Genomic DNA, 23,377 nt, shown 5'->3' on the forward strand with positions numbered 1-23,377 from the left:
AACATTGATAAGAAAATCAAATGGTGATATTTTAATATATATATGCATAATTTGTTATGCATGTACATGTAACATTTATCATCAATTTTTCTTGTTAATATATTTACCTTATAGGTAAATAAGGTAAATGTAAGATAAGTTGAAAAATTAAAGAAGAAAAAAATAAGTAGAAGATGGTAGGTTTAATTCCTCTTGTTAACAAAATTAACATTCTAATATTTATTGATAACAAAATATTATTTACCTTATATACTCTAAAGTAAATTGTTCACTTCAACCCTCTTAATAAAATAAAAAAGTTCAGAGGAGCTAGATCCTACTCACAACACATAGTTTTAAACGATACAATTTAATTTAAATATATTAATAGTGTTATAGCTTTTTTTTCCACTTGTTATAAAAATGCTAACTTTTATAATAACTATTTTAAAAATTATATTCAAAATTGTTTTTAATTGCTCGACTCATGTGATTTTTTTTACATTGATATTACATGAAAATTAAACTCTAACCAGTAACTATATTTTTGCTCTTTATTGTGACTCATACGAAGTGGAATGAGTTATTCCACATATATTTTTCAACCAAATTACAATGAAAAAAAATAAAATTTTTTTTTAGAGGAACTGAAATGGATGAAAATGTTTTTTATCTCCAAAAGTTTTAAGTCCAATTTCAGTACTTCCTCTAAAAAAAATTGTTTATTTTTTGTCATTCTAATTTTAAAAACATCACTTTTGGTCATGGAAGGCTATCTAAATCGCTTTTCATTTCTTTATTAAGTGTTATCTAAATCAGTTTGAGAAAAAAAATAATTCATCATCTTTCTATTCTCCCCCTCCCTCCTTTTTATTTTCCAAGTGACAAATAGATGATAGGGCAATTAGATGTTTCTTATTTTAGGTTTTGTCTATGCATTAAAATGATATCTCTTATAAATGTTCAAATAGGCTAACCTGTCCAATCTAACGCACCCTTAATCTACCAAAAAAAAAAACACTTAAGGTTCGGTTAAATCTATTTTGAGATTCAGTTAAAAATCCCAACCCAACCCTAGAGGGTTGAGTCATGCAAACATAAACATAGTGTCACAGTCAAATATTAAATTGTCTTAACACAAATACTTAATAAAAATGATCGTCATAAGGTTAAATGTAGTGCAAAACAACAATACATGAAATCCATTGTAGCTCATAAAACATCATCTCTAACAAAATAATATTTAACCATATTAACAATACACAAAAAAACAGTAAGCAATTTTTTTTTTATAAAAAATAGTGGATCAATTAAACCCAACTCATCCTTTGACCCATTTGTTGATTGGAAGGATACTAGTTAGATCATGTGAGTTGAAAAGTTAAATTATTAGAGATTTTGAATAAATTGTAAGAATCAGTTTTCTAAGTCATTGTGATACCAAGAAAAAAGTAGTAATAACTATTTATTACTTTACTTTCATCATAAAAAATATTTAATTATATTTCACACAAAACTAATCAAAAACATTATATACAATAAATTACATAGATATATTCTGAAGTTTATTCTTATTATATCTAATATTTCTCTATTTTTTAATCCTATAAAAATTTCTTAATTTTTAGGCTTTCGTTACACCAACTTCCTCTTCGGCATAAAAATGCTACACCAAGCTCGCTTAGGGGACTCAGAGTTGGGGAAAAAATGAAAAAATACATATAATAATAACAAACTTCAGAAGATGTATATATAATCTAATTCAATCTATTTTCATTCGTGAGCTACGATATATTTATTAGACACCTCTAATTATCAAATACTCTTTTTTTTTTATATTTTTTCCTATCATATTATATTATTTATCATATCTATATTTCTCAGTTTTCTCTTTGTATCTTTCTGTTATATAACATTAGTATTCATTTATCTTTTTTCTTTATCCTTTACTGGTCAAGTTGAACTCATTGTGACATCATTCTCAGTCAAATCTCTTTAGGAGGTATAGGACATCACCGATGTAAATATAATTTTTCTAACAAAGCATTTTACATAAAGGCAAATATTAACCACTCTCACGGACATTCGTTTTCGTTAAGAAATTAAAAGTAATTTTTTTATTAAAAATTATTGTTAATGCACTCGACGATGAAGCTCTGGTTGCAAGACAAATGTAATCGATTCCCTAATTTCTTGACTTGACTAGTTGACTTGTGAAGCATGTTCACCGTCAATGCTTTAAATGTATTAATTTCGTGGCAGAGATGTCTCTATCATTTTTCCCATTACTCTATTGACTTTTTTCATTCGTGAGCTAAGGTTATCTCTTCAAAGTTCAAAACTTACACTTTTACTCAGTCCATCAATTTTTCTTTGAAGTGATAGGAGGTATTCAGAAATTCTATATAATATTGAACTAATTTATTTTCATCGAATCAGTCTATTTGGAGATGATATTTCAAATTGTGACTCCTCAGTTCCTCTAACAAAGATTACTAATTGACATAACCAAACATTGCTAATAAAAAAAAATTGTTACTCATTTTCAAATCAAGAATTGAACCCCTATCTTGAACCTTGATCTTTGGTTAAGAAACATGAATGGGGATGCACTTATGTAAACTGCCTTTTATTCAATTCAATCCATCAATTTCTGTACCGTTCTTTCCGTGTTTGGCAAATTGCCATTTATTTGGTTAAACTGAAACATCAGGACAACAATACCCATGTAATAGCAAAATATGGAGATACTCTACAACATGGACTCAACATTTGCATTCCTGAAGCCAAAGTTTAGACAATAAGTGCTGTGGTTTTAGCGTTGTTTTAATTAGAATTAGAAGAGTTTCATTTCGGTGAGCTATATTGATTTTTAATGAAAACTTTTATTATGCTGGATAATTGTGCTGAAACTTTAATTCTGATTGGAAACCTGTACTAAAAGTACTTATAAAATTGCATTTAAATTTTTTCCTTAATTATATGAGAGTTTCAACTCTCCATAACTTGATCGCTCAAGTTGTTACTTATGGAGTGAAGTTTGTGATTAATTCTGCAGTTCGTACCCAAAACGCCTTTTGCTCGCTAAATCTACAGTTCGTACCCCAAGCACCTTTTCCATTTGGTTCTATCAATTTTTTTTTCAATTATTCTAAAGTTTATACTCAGATTAAGAAAGTTATAATAATTTACCTGACGTGAGTACACAATCAATAATATTTTGCATATATGCTCCAATAAGATTTCTCAAATTAATTAATAATAATAAATGAGACTAATAATTATAAACAAACATAGCTTACAAATCTTACTCTACACAAAACTAAAAATTATCTAAGTTGGGCTACCCACTTTTCTTTCTCGTGCCTTTTTCGATCACCTATCTTTCTTTACGTACTAGCAGACCTAAATTTGTTTAGGTTTGTTCCATTTCAGAGTTCGAAAATTAAATAAACCAAAAAGAAAACACCACTTTACAGTTTACACTTGATGAAGAACACGTTGGAGTGAGTTTCAAGTTTCAGCTAGCAGTACTGCTCAAAGCGGTTTTTGGGTTATTCAATATTCTGCCGAAGGTAGCTTAGCTTTGACTATTTTGCTTCAAAACCAGTACAGTCACATTAATATTATTATTCAAATTCCACCATAAATGAGGAGGGGTAGGTCAACTCTGCGACTGTGATGAATCCTAGAATTGTCGATGATGTTGTAGTTGTTGTTGTTGTTTTGCATGCTTTGCTAGCTTTCCATTCATTCACATTTTTTTTTTACTGAACTATATTTTGTAGGAATGGATGGATAGGCAGAGATAAGAAGACAGTTCACCCAACATAAATGTTTATAAATTGTTGGTAGGTTACTCACCAAAACCATAACCATTTGGCAACACTCATTTTTCCTCCTTAGTGTATATATAATTTTCTGATACTACTATATAGTAGATGAGCTAGCACCTTGTTTTGTAAAAAAAAAAAGAAGCCCTATTTACTGAAAAAGGTAGCGCGTTTGTGTGAGTTGTGACCCAAAAACACTTTTGCTCCAGTGTATGGTGTTTTTTTTTCTCTGGCTAGCTCTCTTCCCTTTTCCTCTCCAAGTTCCTCAACTACCCTCATTTATTTCCCTTCATTGATTGCCTGCCTCACTTGAACACCCTGTTGCAATCCCTCTAAGAGAGAGAAAGAGTATGTGTGAGAACATGGAGAAGAAGCTCTAGTGTTGTGTGTGTGTGGTTTCTTCTTCAAGAGTGAGAGAGAGAGGGACAGGTGGGTGTCTTCACCTTTAAAGGCCTCAACTAACTTCTCAGAGAGCATTTATATTGGTGCATCTGATGAGAGAGAAAAGGGTGGTGCATTGTCAAGAAACCAGTCTGGCCACAATAAATCTTCACTAAACAACTTCACCTATAAATCTCTCTTCACCATTACACACTTACCCTCATTGTACTACTACTACACTCACTCATTCACCTTTACATAAACAAACACAACCTTCTTCACTTTCCTTCACTTCTCCATTTTCCTCTCTTTCAATCACCCCATATTCAAAAATGCTCCTCATTGTTCACACCCATTCTTGAAAGGTACCTGTTTTTCCAACCACCCCATTTCTTAAAAAAACTATTTTTCCTTCAAGTTTCTTCATCATTTCTTGTAGTTTTGAGTCTTTGGTTATTGGGGTGGTTGCACTTGCACTATGGAAACTTGCACGGCTCTGTTGTTTTTAACGGCCATCACAGCATACTTGATATGGTTCACGTTCATCTCACGGTCGCTGAAGGGTCCACGTGTCTGGGCCTTATTGGGCAGTCTCCCGGGCCTCATTGACAACTGTGACCGCATGCATGACTGGATCTGCGACAACCTACGCGCGTGTGGCGGCACGTACCAGACATGCATCTGTGCAATCCCCTTCCTCGCCAAGAAGCAGGGTCTCGTGACTGTCACGTGCGACCCGAGGAACTTAGAGCACATACTCAAGACACGCTTCGACAATTACCCTAAAGGCCCCACGTGGCATGCTGTCTTTCATGATCTGTTGGGTGATGGGATCTTTAACACCGACGGTGACACGTGGCTGTTCCAGCGCAAGACAGCTGCGCTGGAATTCACTACCCGAACGCTGCGCCAAGCCATGGCTCGGTGGGTGAGCCGAGCTATCAACCGGCTCTGCTTGATTCTTAAGAAAGCTAAAGATCAAGCAGAGCCGGTTGATCTTCAAGATTTGATGCTTCGGCTCACTTTTGATAACATTTGTGGTCTCGCTTTTGGGCGAGACCCACAAACTTGTGTGTTGGGTCTGTCAGATAACCGATTTGCCACGGCTTTTGACCGAGCCACCGAAGCCACGTTACAACGGTTCATTTTGCCTGAGGTGTTGTGGAAGGTTAAGAAATGGCTTCGGCTTGGACTGGAAGTGAGCTTGAGCCGAAGCCTTGTCCATGTGGAGGACCATTTGTCAAATGTTATTGAGAAACGCAAGGTGGAGTTGTTGAGTCAACAAAAAGATGGTACTCTTCATGATGACTTGTTGACTAGGTTTATGAAGAAAAAGGAATCCTACACGGACAAGTTTCTCCAACATGTGGCGTTGAATTTTATCCTAGCTGGACGTGACACTTCATCGGTGGCATTGAGTTGGTTTTTTTGGTTGGTGATTCAGAATCCTAAGGTGGAAGAGAAAATTCTACGTGAAATTTGTACAATCCTAATGGAGACACGTGGTGATGATATGGCAAAGTGGTTGGATGAACCATTGGACTTTGAGGAAGTTGACCGTTTGGTTTATCTCAAGGCTGCATTGTCGGAGACACTAAGGTTGTACCCTTCAGTGCCGGAGGATTCAAAGCATGTGGTGGCCGACGACGTGCTGCCGGACGGAACATTCGTGCCGGCGGGTTCATCGGTGACATATTCGATATATTCGGCGGGGAGGTTGAAGTCCACGTGGGGTGAGGATTGCATGGAGTTTCGCCCTGAGAGGTGGTTGTCATTGGATGGAACAAAGTTCATCATGCATGATTCTTTCAAGTTTGTGGCATTCAATGCTGGTCCAAGGATATGTTTGGGGAAGGATTTGGCTTACCTGCAGATGAAGTCAATTGCTGCGGCGGTGCTGCTCCGGCACCGCCTTGTGCTGGTGCCCGGCCACCAGGTAGAGCAAAAGATGTCACTCACTCTGTTCATGAAAAATGGGCTCAAGGTCAATGTGCATGAGAGGGATTTGAGAGGGGTTATCACAAGTATTAAAAAGGAAAGGGAGGAAGATGTTGATTTGAGAAGTAACGAAAGTTAGTGTGGTGTTCAATAGATGAAGCAGAGGGTGTTGGAGGTTTTTGAATGTGGAGACAGGTTCAAATGAGAAAAATTCAGACCCTGGGGCTTTAGCTTATAGAACAAGAGAACATAATTTCCTTTTAAGAAAAGGGTATATTCAGAGTATTTATAATTCTTATGATAAATTGTGGATGGATTCTTTTTCCAGGGTCATGGGATGGATGATTGCTTTCTCAATCCATCGTTCCTTGTAGAATCCTTGCAAATATTCATTGTATTCTTTATTTCTTGTCGGTTTTGATGTTTCTATTTAATTTTACTGGTGGTGAGAGCTAAACTCACATTTCACAATGTTGAATGTTGATGTTCATAAAAGAATGCCTTACGTTTTATGAAAGTATAATGATCGGATTTGACTCTTTTGTCATATATAATGGATGATGCTTAAGTGGTAGTGGTATACTCAAAAACTGCAAAATTTAGCTTTACAGTTCATCTGCATTTTTTGGTGAATATTCATCTGTGATTTTAGATTCTGTTTCCAGGATCCTTGCCTATGACAATGAAATTGAAATGCACAAATTGAACCAGTAGTAAAAGTAAATATACTGATGTCTTTTGTTAGGGGACATTGAATCAGAAAACTGTGCGACCAATTTTCTCAGCCATGTATGATGAAGAAGCAGAGTTGGCCATATAACATGTATTTTAACTTTAAGCATAAGTATGCTTGAGTTATATAAGTGGACATTATCCACCATCTATACAGAAACCATTTAGATCATGGGACAAGACATTTGCAAAAGGTGCCTAGTTAATCCAAGATTTCTAGATAAAATGTAAAGGCTTTCAGCTATTTGATCAAAAACTTTGATGGTTGCTCTCTTCGATTTCTGCAGGCTGCTTTTACGCTTCCAAGCGCTTGACAAATTTGGTCATTGATTTTGTTCCATCTTTCTTTTTTTTCCTTTTAAACTTGTATGGCTTATATAGCATACACCTTCATTGACAGCATTACATTCTTCAGTCAAGAATTTTCTCTCCGGTTGAAAAGATATTCCAGACCAATGTGCCTATTATGTACAGTGCAACAGCAACCTTAAAAACATCATCCCAAGAACCTGCACAGTAAGTACATCGCTTATAAGTGAATTACCATTAAGAAAAAGGTATAGACATCTGAATGCAAGTGCAGCATTCTTACCTCGTTGGAGTATGTATCCAGTTGCAGCTGTACCAAAGACACCAGCAAGCACTCCTGCAGTATTTGATAGTCCCAGCAATACTCCCTGAAATTTAAAATAGTTAACATTCTTGTAGAAACATGTTAAATGAAAAAAAACAAAACGACCAGAAACTTGTAATGGAAAATATGTCTCAGGATTTCAATGCATGTAGAGACATCTTGAATGAATAAATAATTAAATCGTCATGGTACTTGCATAACATATTGACAATCAACAAGTTAACGGTACTTGTGAATGACTTCATTAATCATGAAACAAATTAGAAGTGCCATAGATTGTTGAAGTGGTTGACTCAATGACACTTTTTTCCGGGAAATTTTAAAGTAGAACAATTTTAGCTTCAATTCTGCTAATTAGGATCCAAAAACTTGAGGTTCACTTTGCAATAGGTGTCACCAAATACAACTCGAGCAAAGAAGACTGTTAACAGTCCTTGGTATTTACAATTATCAACCAGTTCATTGCTAGTTAAAAAAAATGTTATGAATTATGAAAAGAGAAAACACTCTTAAACTATATTTGACAGTTAATATCTTGGATTCTTGGTTCGTGAAAATTAAAATAGCAGTAACTCACAGCATAGCGTGGTCCAATGTCTTGGTGATTGGAATATAGACCAGATTGTGAGAATGCATCAGATCCCTGTAAAGGAAATAACAGATTATGGTTTATATTAGGTAACTTTATATACATTTAAAACTTGCCAAATCATGTTTTCGAAGATATATATTAATCTAGCTCTAACCTGACTGCAAGCCATACAAAGTACTGCCATGGCAGGTGTTTTCACATGGCTTAGCTGTGTAAGAAAAAATGCAGGACCCAGAAACCCGATCGATTGCATAATCTGTCAAAATAGGAAATTTTTAAAGCAAAATCATTTTAATGGGTGAAAAGGGAAAATGAATCAGTCCAGATCTCAATAGCCTTTACTTGATGGTTTAACCAGAATATTATTTATCTTGGACAATTACTTGAAAAAATTCACAACAAAATTGTTTCTACTAAGGACTGAAATAAATGTCCCTGTACTATTATTTGATTTAAAAAATTCATTAACAGCAATTTATTTTATTAATCAAGATTATCTTCATTAAGGGCCAGTAACTATCTTACCTTTCGAACAGAGGTTATGGAAAGGCCTTTGCTCACAAGTGTATCAGCAATCCAGCCTCCTATATTTGCAAAAATAGCCATGGTTAACCATGGCAGGACACAAAATAGCCCAGATTCAGTGAGATTGAACTTCAGAACCTGAGAAAATGACCTGTTAGTTAATTCATTAAATGGACAAAATATTTCATGCAAACTTTTCTCTGTCAGTTTCTCTATGATCACCTGATCATTCAAGCTATAGATCAAGACAATCACATTTTAGATGTAATATGATAATATCAGCAGTTAGAGTGAAGCAAAATTTAATTCACGTGTCTTTAGAGTAATTACCAAGAAATATAAATAGGTGTCTTCACAGGACTTGAGTTTAACTGAGTTGAAAGTAAGCAGTAAGACATACTTTAACATCAAGAAGTTCCAAATAACAAACATTTTTATCTTTAGACACAATTAAGCAGTCAATTAAAGAACAACTTGATATAAAACAATGGGGGCAATGTATCGTACAAATCCTACAAGTTTCACGCAAACCAGACCAGCATTATGTGGACAGTTTGATGGGTATCCCCCACCAACCTCCATAGGTGAAAAAATTATATGATGTAATTGATCTACAGATAAAAATAAACTACAATTTATAAATTATGGATATCAGCATTGTGGTTCCACTCTTGCTCACAAAGATTTGACATATTATAGATACATTGTCAAGGACATGTATATTCTAAAAGGTTAGAAATCATTTATGAATTCTGCAAAAAAAAAAAAGAAGACTTATAAACAGCAAGCACCTGATTGTAGTAGGTAGGCATCCAGGTTAATAGAATAAATGTCCCCCAATTATGGCAGAAGTGAGAGATTATTAAAGCCCAAACAGGTGCTTTTGATAAAATTAATTTCCAAGGAATAACTGATACAGGTTCTTTTGATACATTGCCTCCAAGTATGAGCTTCTTCTCTTCTGCCCCAAGATCCGGGTCTTCTTTTGGTGAGCTGTATGCCTGGAAGGACCCAACAGAAGGGAATATATATGAGAATCAAGTTGCTCAGAAGGAACTAGAAAGTTCCCTTCACATTTATAATTTATAAATATGGTGGTCAAAGCTAAGGTGTTGCTACAAAATAAAATTCCCAAGATATTGTGCACGAAAACTGATTTACTCATATATCCAGTCAATGCAACATTAATTCATTATTACTTACAGAAACATAACAATGAATTCATATGTTATGCAACACTTCATGAAGCAGTCCCTTAAAAAATCAGCACAAAACATGAAAATATACTCCATTGGTTGGAAAATAGAAAGGCCTAGTACCTCTCAAAACATTCTTACAACCAGAAACAGATATATAAAGTAGATTTCAACGAAATTATGCAAAAGATGACTTACTTTACTCAACCATAAAACAAACCAGATACTTCCAAGGGATCCAAATGAATAAAACACCGATGGCCACCCAAATTTCTGGATTAGGATAGGCGAGAATGCCAAGCCAGTGACAGAACCAAGGTACATGCCACTATACACTAGCGCTAGTGATCTGCTTCTCTCTGACACTGGAATCCATTTGGAAAGTATATTATTCATTGCAGGCATCGCAACACCCTGAAAACAAAGAATCAGCATAATTTGTTGGCAAATTGTAGAAGGAAAAATCATTTCTATTCTAGGCATAGACTTGACCACTCCAATAAGAAAATATATTTCATCTGATCAAAGCAAACATAATGAGGGGGAAATTATATGTTATATTGTTTATCTATGTTATCTCAACTATGTATCTTTCTATATCACTTTCGGAGTATGCTTGGGGTGGCGGGTGGGAGTCAGGAGTCATGGAACTATGCCCTCAGATTAGTTTTCCAAGTTTTTCTTCTTGCTTAATGGCTAGGAGAATAGAAGCATTTTTTAATACTTGATTACTTGAAATTCCTAGTAAAAACTGGCAATTTATTTTGTGCAACAAAAAAAAAATTATGTACAAGTGAGCATATGATAAAGACTCCAAATAGATGAAGAAATAATAGTATACTTATAGAATGGACCAACCTCCCCAATTCCCATGAAGGCACGCATAATAAGAAGACATGGCAACCCAAGTTTTGCAGCAATAGGTGTTAAAACTGTTGCAATTGACCACCAGACAACTCCAAAACCTAGTACTAGCTTCCCACCAAGTTTGTCTGCCCATATGCCACCAATGATCTAAACCAAAAAAAAAAAAGCATGCAGTCAATATGAAAGTAATGTCATTAGAACCTTTTATGCAAGCTGGAGAAATGAAGAGACAGTTTGAAGATCAGAACATGCTGAGATTGCTAGCATATACTATTTAAGAACATTATATGTTATGGCATGTTCAACCAGCAGTGGTTCTTAAATGCTTACTTGAAGACTAATAATGAAACCAATTTCTTGTTAAGCTAACATGTTTTGCATATATCAGAAACACCTGAGTAAGTAGATAACCCCAGAAAAAAGATGATTGAATTAGGCCAACTGTTGCACTGTTCCAGTTGAATTCTTGTGACATTGGAAGTATTGCTATGCTCATATTTACCTGAAAAATATAATGGAAACGTAAAGTATATCAGTCAGGAACATCAGTAACATTAGGACATTAGGTTAATATGGAAATTTAGAAACAATCAAATTTACAGTAAGCCTTTGATATCATTGGAGGATGAAGCTTAATAATAACTTCCACAAAATACTTTATCAAATTAAATAAATATATAACTCCTGCAAAACAAAGGTGGAGTTTTGAAAACAGAAACTCTATCTACAAACATTTGATCTTTTCTATTTTTAGTTTGTTGATAGTATAAAGAAACAAACTAAGGTACTAGGACTAGTGATGAATGGGAACACTTTATTTTCTATTTCAAGTGTTAGAGCACTAACCCTTACTTATATTAGTTATAATCCTAACTGATAAAGGAAACAAATCATGATAAGATAAGGAAATATGGTAACCAATCCTAAGAAATAAGGAGAAAATAGGAAAACTAATCCTAGAGGATAATTTAAGGTATTTTTATTTATTCTAACAAAACCCTGCAATGACAAATTGACAATCAATTGAATATAACGGAAGGAATATGAGACATGGAAAACATGAACATGTAAATCATAATTGATAGCATAAATACCACAAAAAGTGACTCACACGATCCATGTTACACAGAAGAAATGCTGTAAAACACAGCAGTACAATAACCCAGCGCTTAGGAAACTGCTGCCACCAAGGTGATGCTCTTCCTTCCAAAAGAATGGCTTCTCCAGTCCCTTCAGTTGATTGCAGTGGATCCATCTTTGTTTCTGAAATGTCATACTCCTCAGACTTGTAACAAACACGGAACTTATTTGTTTTACCAACTTCAGTTTGTGCATGCTTTCTTTTGCTCAAACCAAGTCGATATACTTCCCCATGTCCAACATTGTTGGTGCCATAAGGAGCTGAGCAAAGGAAGGAACAACGACTTCTTCCACTAGCCTTTAGTTTAAAGTTGCACTGACTGGACTGCTGGGATACAAGAGAACGATGCTCCCCTTTGTTGTTGGATGTTTGCATTTGTTTTGAAACTCTCTCTTCCAATGGCAAATACATCTTATGCTGCCATCTTGGAAAGGGATCCTTAGCAACAGATACACCAGAAATAGAAATTCCCCCTCTTTGAACGGATATATCCTTTCCCGATCTATATACATTTCCTGCAAATAACAAACAATTGGCTAAAATTTCTTCATGTTTTTTTGGTGAGGCCTCATACTTTGCAACAGTCATCATCAACATAATCCAAGCTCAGAGGCTTTCAAGAAAACCAAACAAACATCCAACTTAACTAAATAAAGAGTTTAATTGTCATACACGGTCAACCAACTAAAAATCATCCTACTCTGATATTACAATGATACGTGATTAAATGACAGTATAAAACCATTTCCAGTATCCGTGCATTTAAATTAAATTCATAAAAACATAAGTATATATTACCAAAATTTACATTTATTATTGTTCATAAGTAAATATATATACCAAAACTAGTATCTCAATCCATGAAAAATGAAAATTATTACCTAAGCCTCTGAGCTAAATCCCTTTATACTAAATGCATGTAATTTCCACCAAAATACATTCCTTCAGACTGAATTACGAACTAGCAACAAATCCAACCGTATCCGGAAACAAGCAATTCAGAAAATCCATGCAGCTAGCGAAAATGAAAAAGAAGGAATAAGTGAGCGTGAACCTGAGGCAAAGAAGGAAGCGAAGTTGCGGTTTGAAATTAAACCAGTCATAGTCATTGGTGAAGCTGTAGGTAGAGAGAAAGATAAGATAAGAAGGTGTTAGAACTTCAAAGTTCAAAGTGCAGAACGACGACGTTTCTTGTTCTCTTCTGCTCTCAGCTCAGAGGATAAGCAACGGCGCAGAACCTCTCTCCGTTCCTATTTGCAACTGTCACCTATTTTTTCAAGCTTTTTTTATTCCAATAATAATAAAATCCCAGTGATGACGTTGTGACCAAGACAAAGGTGGTTGAGAGAGTGACACGTGGCACGTCATCCGGTGTCCAGAAAATACTATTTAGTGGAAATTGCTTCCTTAGGACGTGGATATGTTGTACTGTTGGAGAAAGTGTTTTCACTTTCTTTTTTTTCTTTTTTTGTCTTCGTAACGAAGAAGTGCAGATATTCAAATACTAATGATTATTATCTTGAGAAAATAATGGTATTTTTCATAGTCATGCCTGGAATATTCTGGCTCCTGACACATGAGCTCTTGAACAATGTCAAAAGTCATTTGTCATTTCCCTTTTGGAGAGAAAGGGAGAGATTTTGTCTAACATTTTTGTTATTTTAATTTTAACTTTGTTATATCAATTTTGATTTTGGAGTTTTATATATTTGACAATAATTTAATTAAAATATATTATAGCGAGAAAATTTTATAAACTTTTATTTAATTAAAATTGTTAATTTTGTAATGTTGTTTAACATACATTTAGGATGATTTATATTTAATTGGTAGTGGAAAAATCTTTTTAGTGACAGTGTATTAGAATAGGTTGTCATTTACCACCAAAAAAAATACACCAAACTTTAAGATTTTATCATACATTTTTTTCATCTACAGGTTATTTCCTTTCATTTTATAGTTTGGAAGATTAACAAACAATTCATAAAATTATTAAGGATTATAATTAGTTTTACAAGTATGATGGTTTTAATATGTTATAATTATTTCAATTAACAACAATTCATATAATTGTTAAAGATTATAAATTAGTTTTTCAATCATTAAGTAAGTTTGATTCCTTAAAAATTATAATATTTAACGAAATAAGTATTTTTTTTTAAAAAACATTAAGGAACAATAATCAAACATACGAGGATAGAAGAAATTTCTAACTTTTTGTTACTCACAAAATTATATGGAACAATTTTTTGTCTCAAGTATAAAGTATTAAAAACACACATATTTATGTTTATATTTATTTAATAATAAAAATAATAATAATTAAACAACATAATTATTTTGAAAAGGAAACACGACAAATTCATTAAATTTAATATCAAAGATAATTAATATTAAGTATTTTAATAAATTTTATATTATTTTATTTGTGTTATTCATTACTCATCAAACAATGTATAAGATGAAAAATTATTTTATAACTTGTGTTTTTGTCTTATTTTATTCTTTTTTTCTATCAAATATCATAATTTTTAACAAATCAAACCAATTTTAAAGATGGTATTTCCTTTGTTCTAAAATAATTATCATACTCTTAGATTATTTTACATAAAACAAAAAATAATAATAAATAAAGAAAAAAGAATGATAATTTTATAAAATTAATCTTAATTACATCGTCATTAATTTATTTTTAGATTTTATAGTTAATCATTAATATATAAGGGATATAAATGAAAAAAGTAATTAATATTGCATTAAAAACTTAAAATAATAATTATTTTAGAATAATTTTTTTTAATTACATGAAAAATATAATAAGAAAGAGGAAGTAATTAATTTTACAAGTACGATACATTAATTATTTTCTTTCACTTTTTTTAACCCACCATTCTTTTCTTTTTTTTTTTCCAGAGGGAAAAAAATATTTCATATCATTCAACATAGCATAATGAATACAACTTAAAATATGATAAAAGACATGAATGCTAGCAAAGAACAATGATGCTTTAGCAAACTTGTGAACAACAATGTTATCTTACAAAACTCACCAATGAGTTTCTGATAGGTTGTAAAATAGCTATGCTCTTATTAATTAGAAAGGATAAACTGCAGGCCAGCTCGATAGTTCATCTACTATTGGCCTGCAATCTGTTTTCAATCGATCACCATATTATGATAGTGAAGCTGTTGGATCCAAAGTAGCCTTGAAGTAGACCCCATGAGATCAGGTACACCACCTGGTTGCCAAAGAGTCTTTGCCTTTATGAAACTCCCATGTTCATTTCTGATACATAGGCCTATGTATCCAAAACAGTGTTCATTGCCAAATACTGCTGCGTCAATGTTCAATTTCAGCGATCCTGCATTTGGTGGAATCTATACTAGAGCAGATTAATTGATTGAGAGGTGGGGGAAGGATGATTATGAAAATTCTCATTTCTGTTAAAATTCTCATTATGAAAACTCACCATTCTTTTAATACCAATAATATTTGAACATGTCAATCAATAATTTAAAATATTTTTTCAAATAAATGAACATTTAATATTTAATTGAGTTTAATGATTATTTATTATAAAATAATTTTACATATAATTATAAAAATTAACAAATTTATTATATATGATAATTGATAAATTGGATGACAATAGGTAAAATTATTTTATACTAATATATTATCGGTGCATAATTTTTTTCAATTTAATTTATATATTATTTCATTATAATTATTTCCATTTTAAATTGAGTTATGTAAAAAATGTTTTCCATATTAATTATTTTCTTAAATATATGAATTGTTGATTTATTTCAGCAAATGAATGACATTTTAAATTGTTTTCATAAACAATCATCAATTTTTAATTAACTATCCATTTTAAATGTTGGTTCAGCAAAATACTATTAAATTACTCAACCTATAACATCTAGGCATCAGGGAATTTCTTTGAAGAGTTTTGCCGACTAATTCACCAAACAACAGAAGTGATGTTTGAAAGATTCAAATTAACACTTAAATAAATTAACACCCATAAAAAAGTGAAAGTTTCTTAATTACTAACTCCAACCCACGTTAATTTAGTCATTGTTGCATATAAGGCACAATAGCTCATACAAGAGGTGATTGCTTAACCTAAACTTGAGTGATGATGTGTAGGCCTGTTTGGTGGGCTGCCTTGATAGAGAGAATATTTGCTAAGTTGCATACGGTTAAAAAATATGTCATGATAGGACGTATATAAAAATTTCAAACAGTGAATAACTTTTGCAATTTCAATTAATTGTTAGATTTAAAATTTTGTACTCGAGTTTATTCTAAATTTAATTTTATAACATAAACATTTAAATATAAATTATATCACTTTAAAATTAATTTAACCAAAAATAAAATAATCAAAGTTGTTTTAATTTAGAATTAATTTTAAATTTAAAATCAATTTCAATTTTTTTTTCAACTTGAAATTAAAAATAAATTATAGATCAAGAATTAATTTTTCTAATGTGAAACCAGCACTTAGTTATAGTCCATAACAAAACCCCATCTCAAAAAGGGTGCACAAAAAATAATACCAATTGCTATTTGCTTACTAGCTAACCTTTTGATTTATCTTAACCCATCAACCATACTTGAAAAAATGAAATTAGTTTTTACTTTTTTCTTCTTCTTATATCAATCAACTCCCAAAACATGCAATCAAACCAAAGCAACCCCTGATTCACCATCTCACTTCTTGGCACCATAAAGAGATTCCACCTTCCCATCATTCCCACCCAACAACATATACTTATCCTTCCTAGTCAACCCGGTGCACTCAAACCCTAACACATCCCCCAGCACCTTCTGCACGTGGTTGGCCACCTCAATGGACGACTTCCCCCCAGCCTTAACCGACATCTCCTCCGGCAAAGGATCAAGGAAGGTAACCTCGTACACAGGCCTAGGGTTCATGAAGAAGAAGTAAGGGTCCCAGAACTTGACGCCACGAACGGTGGTTCCAAAGAACATGTTCTGCTTGCAGTTCACAGCAACAGGCACGATCCTATCACTTAGCTCAGCGAAGAGTGCACTGAAGCGAAGTAAAAAGGGTTCACGGCACGTTGTGCCCTCCGGGCAGACGACGAGGTCGCCCCTCTGGAGGAGCTCCTTGATTCGGGCGGCGTCGGCGGCGCGGTCGCGGCTGAGGGCGACGGCAGGGATGGGGGAAAGGAAGCGGGAGAGCTTGCTGACGCTGTAGGTGACGCAGGAGACCTTTTTTTATAGACAAAAGAAATTTATCATTAAACACCAAACAGATAAAAGAGAACATAAAAATATATGTGTGTGTGAAAGAGCATCTTTCAAAACACATACATACTATTCTACAAGTACTAATTATAACCTTGCGGCCGAGGGCAATGGCGATGACGATGGGGTCGAGAGCGGTGCGGTGGTTGCAGACGTAGAGGTTGCCGGGGGTGCCGGGGGAAGGCGGAGGAGGGCGGTGGCCGCGGATGACGAGGTTGATGCCGAGCATCTCGTAGGTGTAGCGGACAATGCGTTCTGGGAGAGGGAGGTTGAAGTAGACCCTTATGATGGAGAGGATGAAGCCGAAGGGGAGCCACGTGAAGGTGATGAGAGCGTTCAGTGGGTCTGGCCTCTGCACGAAACGGCCGTCGTGGAAGATCAGTCTGCTCTTCAGACGCTCCTGTGGGACTGGCTTTGCTGATTTGCTCGGAGGCACCATGTAACCCTCCTGTGTTATTCATCATCATATCGTTTGATTCAAGTGTATATGGGTATGTTCTTTTAAGAGAAATTGCATCTATACTAGTAATAATGATGGTGTCTATACTTACTAATTTACACGTGATTAAAAAGTAAAATAACTACCCACTGTATATGAAACTAATTCCCCACATATTCTTTAACGGCGTGGCTATAACCTATGATCCCTATTCTCTTACATCTTTCTCATTTCTCAAATACAAGCATTTGTGTAATTTTTTTATATAAAGAGAGAAATAGAGAAATAAGAGAAAAAAAAAGAGAGATATGGGATAAGGAAATTTTTTTCTAACCACCATGAGAAGTAGTTATTAATCTTCACACATAATTTAAATATTTCTCTCTCTAACACAATTTATTTCCTAAAGGTAAATCAAGAATTAATACAAATCAATATCCCTTGTATCCATAATTGTTGGTATATTAATTATTATTAATATAACATAATAAGTAATGTCATAAAAGCAATATATGAATAATTACACAAGCTGTTCTAATACAGAATGTGATTAAGACGAGCACTCTAGTTTTATAATTAATTTGATTAGCACCTACACTAGTTGTGTTGAATATGAACCAAAAGTTACGATGCTATGATGCTGAAAGTCATGTGATGAACTGTACGAGTGTGGCTCAAGATTTGTATCAATAGCTAATAGGCGAATCAAGGTTTGATTGACAAAAGTGTAATAGTGGGTTGACTTTCACCTTATTCGGTTACTCAACCTCATCTACCATTACTTAATTTGTGGGAGAAATGGTAACTTTCTTGTTGGTAGGAAGGGAGAATTTTAACCTTCTAGGGTCAGTTTCATCATTCATGTACATGTACGGTAAGGAAGCATTTGCTCGTGGGCCGGTGGGCGGTGAGTGAGTGCATTAATTGAGAACAAAATTTAGGTAGCAGCTACGGTATACTTAAGAAGCGTGAATGGAGTGGGAACAGTAGTATGAATAGATCATGACTGCTTTAAACCATGCTTTGTAGTGTGAATGGAGTCAATGGAATGGACCACAAAAAGCATATGCTGGAAGTTGGTTGAGGATGGTTAATACGGTGGGTCCTTCTCAGGAAATAAATTAAAAATATATATAAAAAGTAAAAAAAAATATGTCATTCATGCATTTACACTCAACCACCGTAGAAATTTAATGCATGCCTTCACGCCCCATGAACACGCCATTGATTACCGGATTATGTCTTTGTCACCTCACATCACAAAGGACGGTGAAACCGCCTATACGGTTCACCAGCTCCATAGTTTATCTAGTATAATATTCCATAGATTATGCACATAAGTTCATAAAGGGATAAAGATGAAGGACTCTGATTAATCTTCTTAAACAATCTAATGGGCAAAAATTGGAAGAAAATGTCACAAGTAAATGCATGCATGATCACATGTCGTAATTAACTTGTGCAACTATGCCATCCATTACACAACAGTCACGTAATTAATGCACAATTCGCGTAACATATAAAATAAAACAAATAATTGCTTTCCAAGTAATGACCCTACAACACATCATTCTTCATTCATTGATCGATCAATCAATCTCCATCTACTTACTATTACTATTATCTTAAAAAGTTCTTTAATACTACAAATTTACTGGTTTTTTCTTCTATTCTTTTCTACCCATTCAACATATAAAGAGAAAAAAGAAACTCATTAAAGAACAAATTTGTTCTATTTTTAGTTTTTTTCCATTTCCTTTATCTCCTATTTTTAGTTCTTATATATTACTTAATTAACCAAGCAACAAATTTGTTCACTTTATCTTTCCTCTATTTTAATCTTCCCTATTTCTTTCTTCCATATATATTTCATCTCTTATCCAATCAGAGATTAATCTTTTATTCAATAAAAGTAAAAAAACAGTATATATAATGGACATTGCAGCTGTTCCGTAAAGCTACTCAATTCAACAAGGCTGGCCGCCTAAACATTAACAATTTTCATTAAAAAAAGTTTTAAAAGTAGAAGAATATCATATTTTCATATAATATCATACTCTTAGTTTTTAAAAATATTTTATAAAGAAATAATTATATATACTTAATATATATGTTAAAAGTATACAAAATATATTTTTTAATAAAATAATGTACCGCTGCAGATACTAAAATGAATGTTTTTATGCTTTATTATACTATTTTATTAATCTTTAAAATATTAAATAATTTGTATATTTTTAATAATTAAATACGTGATTCTATTTAACACTCTATAAAATATAAACAGAATTAATAAAAAAAATACTCAATATTATCAATTTGCATGACACTTCGACTTTTCTTTAATATTTTTCACGATTAATCATTGGTGTAACGTACGGTACAATTTAATTCTATAACTTCATCCAAACTATCCAAACCTTTTCCTACTAACACATATTTTTACCAGAAACAAATTCTTCACCTATTAATCATAATATCAGCACAGTAATTAACACACGATTAACAAGGAATCAAAATTTTTAAGGCGAAGAGAAATCTAATACTAGTAATGATAGTAATCATAATTAGTAGAAGGCAAACCTTGCAAATAGACATGAAGTCATGGTCTGTTTTGCGATCTCCGAGTCCAACATCCGGCGATTCATCGCCGAACTCTTTCAAAACCGCGAGACGCTTCCACTTTCCGACGAGCACGCCAGGCTTCTTCACGAAACCGGTGGCCTTCTTCGTCTTCGGATTCACCTCGATCTCCGTGCCTAGAACCTTGTCTCCGCCGAGAAAGTCCTTCACGAACGGCTCCACCATCAGCGTCGGATTCGCCGTCACCACGACCTTCCTCTTGCACCGGTCGAACACCTCGAAGCTCTCCTTCCTCACATCAGCAGCATAAAACCTGCACTCACGCGCGATCAGAACACAGAAACGAAGTAGAGAAAGAAAGCGAGTGAGTTACCTAGGGAGGACTGCGCGTGAGACGAGTTCGATGTCGCGGATCTTGAGGCCGGAGAAGGAGATGAAGATGAGGATCTGGATGCCGAGAGATTCGGAGATGAAGAGGTAGGCGATGATGACGAACGGAAGGGAGAGGAGGAGGATGAGGCCGCGGAGGAGGCTGCCGGCTTCGACGGCGACGAGCATGAAGTACGGGAACGAGCTACGGGAGATGAGGAGCGTACCGTCGAGGTCGGCGGCCACAGACTCGCACGGTGTCGTTCCGTTGCATTCGGTGATAGGCGGGAAACTGCGTCTCGCCGTTGCCATTTTCCGTTCACGGCGTGACAGCTGTGAATGAATGAATGTTGTTGTAGTTGCAGTTGCAGAGAGCGCGAGAAGAGAGAGTGGGGAAACGTTGGGTTTTAAATGTTGCTTCTGTACTGTAGAATTACGGATTTGACCTTGGGGTTTATGGTTATGGCGTTTAATTGCAGTTTTGACTTTTGTCATGCGTTGATTGTGACTTACATTGTGTAGATCAATAATCAAGGAAAACCGAAAAGACAGATGAAATTTATAACAAAAATTTATCTAATAAAAAAAACAATGTTAACCAATGTCAAAGATATTAAGGAAATACAATAAAAAGATTTTATTGGGATGTATAATTATTTTCTATGTTCTCATATAATTTTTATATTAAATATTTTTTTAAAAATTTCTTAATCAATATATTAAGAATACTGTAAATAAGATTCATAAAAAAAATACATATAAAATGTGTTGTCTAAACAGTAACCATCTTTATCCATGATTACATTATTGTTATGTGATTTATTTAACAAAAACATTACTATTAAATTTGAGAACGGGGAGTTGAATTGGGATATTTTGCTTATTGGTAAAAAAGAAAGAGTGCGGGGAACAAAATACGTTACATTATTGTTATGTGATTACATAGTTTTTTTTTTTTTTACCAAACTTTAAATACTTAGTTACGTATTGGGAATAATGAAAAGCCACAATAATCTGTCACTCTTTTTCATTTGTCTTGAGCTTTTTATTCCAAGTTCTGAATATTTACTGTTGTCTACTATCTACTACTCCATGTTTACATAATTACATGTACCCCATGCCTGGTTTGAATGGCTTAAAATCTATAACTATATGGAAAGAAAATAAGATGCTTTTGGTATACATATTTATATTAATTTTATATTTATAATTATATATATTCATAAATCATTAGGTGAATTTGTTTAAATTTTTTAAAAAAATTTAAAATAAATGTTTTTTATATAATTTTTTTAAGGAACTTATAGAATTTACAGCAGAAAAATATTTTTTAAAATAGAAATAATTTAGACAAACACACTAAAAAAACAAAAAAATATTTGTTTTATTAAAATAAGTATTTATTTCAATAAATAAATTTAAACAAATTAACCTAATATTTTATCCTTATAATTACTTTCATAAACCAACCACTAACTTCTACTATATTTCTTTTTATTTAAAAAAAAATGAAAAACAGTTAGAGACGGAATGCATGTTTTTCTCTAGTTTTAAATAAACCGATATAAATTAAAGCTTATAATCTATTTTTTTGTTTATGGCAAACTTACTGAATTTAAACCTTTTCAAATAAATAATTATTTCATTAAAATAAATATTTATAAATTGCTTTCTAAAAAAATAACAGTTTAAATTGTAATGATATATTAACACTAAATTATGAATATAACTTACTCCAAGAAGTCGTTTTCATTTTTCTTTAAAAGAATTGGACGTACACATGTGTGAAGCATAATTTAATCGACTAATTTAGTTGTTTTTTCAATTGTCTAAACTTTTTAAAAGTATTTATTTTTTAAAACAAACATTTCCAAACATATGCTAACACACATGTTTGCTTAACAATTTTTTTTTTACCAAAATTAATAATTTTATTTTAAAAATATTATTAAAATTATAAAAAGTGAAAGAAAAAAAAGTTGTAAAATGAGCTAAACCAATACTTATTAGGCCAGTTTATTTAAACTTAAAAAAATAATTTTATAAAAATGTTTTTTATATAAGTATTTTTTAGAGAAGTAGATAAAATTTGTTTTCTAAAAAATAAAATAAAATAAAAAATTTACTTTAAATAAAAATAGTTTAGACAAACACATAAAAAAATCATAAAATTACTTATTTTATTAAAAAAAATACTTAATTTTAAAAAATAAACTTAAACAAACTAATTTATTGTATCAACATAACATGTTAATTTGTAAAATGTGGTTGAGGTAGGCTGCTTTGTTTTGATGACTAGAGGAGCAAGGCCCGCAAGCATAATCAAGTATAAATTGGTTCATGTTCGATGACCAGCAAAATCTTTATTGCGTACCATTTTTAGTTGGTCGGTTTCAGCTGCAAATGGGGCTGGTCCTACCATTTTTGCTTCGGTAAAGTTTTAGTTTTAGTTGCTTTGATCGTTCCTAAGATGAAGGTTACCAAATTATGATACAAATATTTATTCTTAACTTCTTTTTTATGCATATTAACCCATTAGGTAAGTACGTAAGCAATACTGTGATGGCTAATGACTGATGATGAGTTGTGCCAACCGAAAAACAGGAGATCTTTGAAGCAAGATTTCACATTTCTAAAAGGAACTTTTGCCCCTAACTAGTGGCAAACCTTACTCTTAATTAACTTCATAACGCACACTAACCCTTTTAAAAATTTATAGAAAAAACAATTACTTGTTTTTAATATATATAATTATTTTTTAGAAATTAATCTGTTTCTAAACAAGTACATGGAGTGGGGACGACAATGGAGGAAAAATATAAAACAGCTCGACAAGTATAAGATATAAAGGTTATCTATATAATCAGGAGCAAGCCTCACATAG

General features: G+C 33.1%; 3 protein-coding genes across 3 annotated transcripts; 1 reads left to right on the plus strand and 2 right to left on the minus strand.

Moving 5' to 3' along the window:
* The first annotated feature begins 3,778 nt into the window (after window positions 1-3,778).
* LOC114418427 (cytochrome P450 86A8-like) lies at window positions 3,779-6,680 on the plus strand. The gene has a single exon (XM_028383755.1). It carries the CDS (start codon window positions 4,672-4,674, stop codon window positions 6,268-6,270), a length of 1,599 nt encoding a protein of 532 aa, XP_028239556.1. The 5' UTR covers window positions 3,779-4,671; the 3' UTR covers window positions 6,271-6,680.
* Window positions 6,681-6,833: 153 nt separating this feature from the next.
* LOC114418426 (ascorbate transporter, chloroplastic-like) lies at window positions 6,834-13,100 on the minus strand. Its single transcript, XM_028383753.1, has 11 exons — window positions 12,873-13,100; window positions 11,789-12,333; window positions 11,072-11,179; window positions 10,669-10,824; window positions 10,009-10,224; window positions 9,406-9,615; window positions 8,615-8,752; window positions 8,244-8,345; window positions 8,075-8,140; window positions 7,456-7,540; window positions 6,834-7,372 (listed from the first exon to the last, which is right to left on the minus strand). The coding sequence occupies exons 1-11, from the start codon at window positions 12,925-12,927 to the stop codon at window positions 7,275-7,277; spliced, it is 1,779 nt and encodes a 592-aa protein (XP_028239554.1). The 5' UTR covers window positions 12,928-13,100; the 3' UTR covers window positions 6,834-7,274.
* Window positions 13,101-16,291: 3,191 nt separating this feature from the next.
* On the minus strand, window positions 16,292-20,888 carry LOC114418428 (probable glycerol-3-phosphate acyltransferase 8). Its single transcript, XM_028383756.1, has 4 exons — window positions 20,498-20,888; window positions 20,125-20,437; window positions 17,197-17,550; window positions 16,292-17,066 (listed from the first exon to the last, which is right to left on the minus strand). Exons 1-4 carry the CDS (start codon window positions 20,803-20,805, stop codon window positions 16,542-16,544), a joined length of 1,500 nt encoding a protein of 499 aa, XP_028239557.1. The 5' UTR covers window positions 20,806-20,888; the 3' UTR covers window positions 16,292-16,541.
* Between the last annotated feature and the right edge of the window lie 2,489 nt (window positions 20,889-23,377).

This window comes from Glycine soja, chromosome 7, assembly GCF_004193775.1.
Source record: "Glycine soja cultivar W05 chromosome 7, ASM419377v2, whole genome shotgun sequence".
Taxonomy (NCBI): domain Eukaryota; kingdom Viridiplantae; phylum Streptophyta; class Magnoliopsida; order Fabales; family Fabaceae; genus Glycine; species Glycine soja.

What these genes read in the sequence shown, in the direction of transcription:
- LOC114418427 (XM_028383755.1), top strand. Translation starts at nt 4,672, where the DNA reads ATGGAAACTTGCACGGCTCTGTTGTTTTTAACGGCCATCACAGCATAC.
- LOC114418426 (XM_028383753.1), bottom strand. Translation starts at nt 12,927, where the DNA reads ATGACTATGACTGGTTTAATTTCAAACCGCAACTTCGCTTCCTTCTTT. An exon ending in TTCTGTGTAACATGGATCGT is followed by an intron (nt 11,180 to 11,788) that starts GTGAGTCACTTT and finishes TATATTTTTCAG; the next exon opens with GTAAATATGAGCATAGCAAT. An exon ending in ACATTGGACCACGCTATGCT is followed by an intron (nt 7,541 to 8,074) that starts GTGAGTTACTGC and finishes TTTAAATTTCAG; the next exon opens with GGAGTATTGCTGGGACTATC.
- LOC114418428 (XM_028383756.1), bottom strand. Translation starts at nt 20,805, where the DNA reads ATGGCAACGGCGAGACGCAGTTTCCCGCCTATCACCGAATGCAACGGA. An exon ending in TCACGCGCAGTCCTCCCTAG is followed by an intron (nt 20,438 to 20,497) that starts GTAACTCACTCG and finishes GCGTGAGTGCAG; the next exon opens with GTTTTATGCTGCTGATGTGA. An exon ending in CCATTGCCCTCGGCCGCAAG is followed by an intron (nt 17,067 to 17,196) that starts GTTATAATTAGT and finishes CTATAAAAAAAG; the next exon opens with GTCTCCTGCGTCACCTACAG.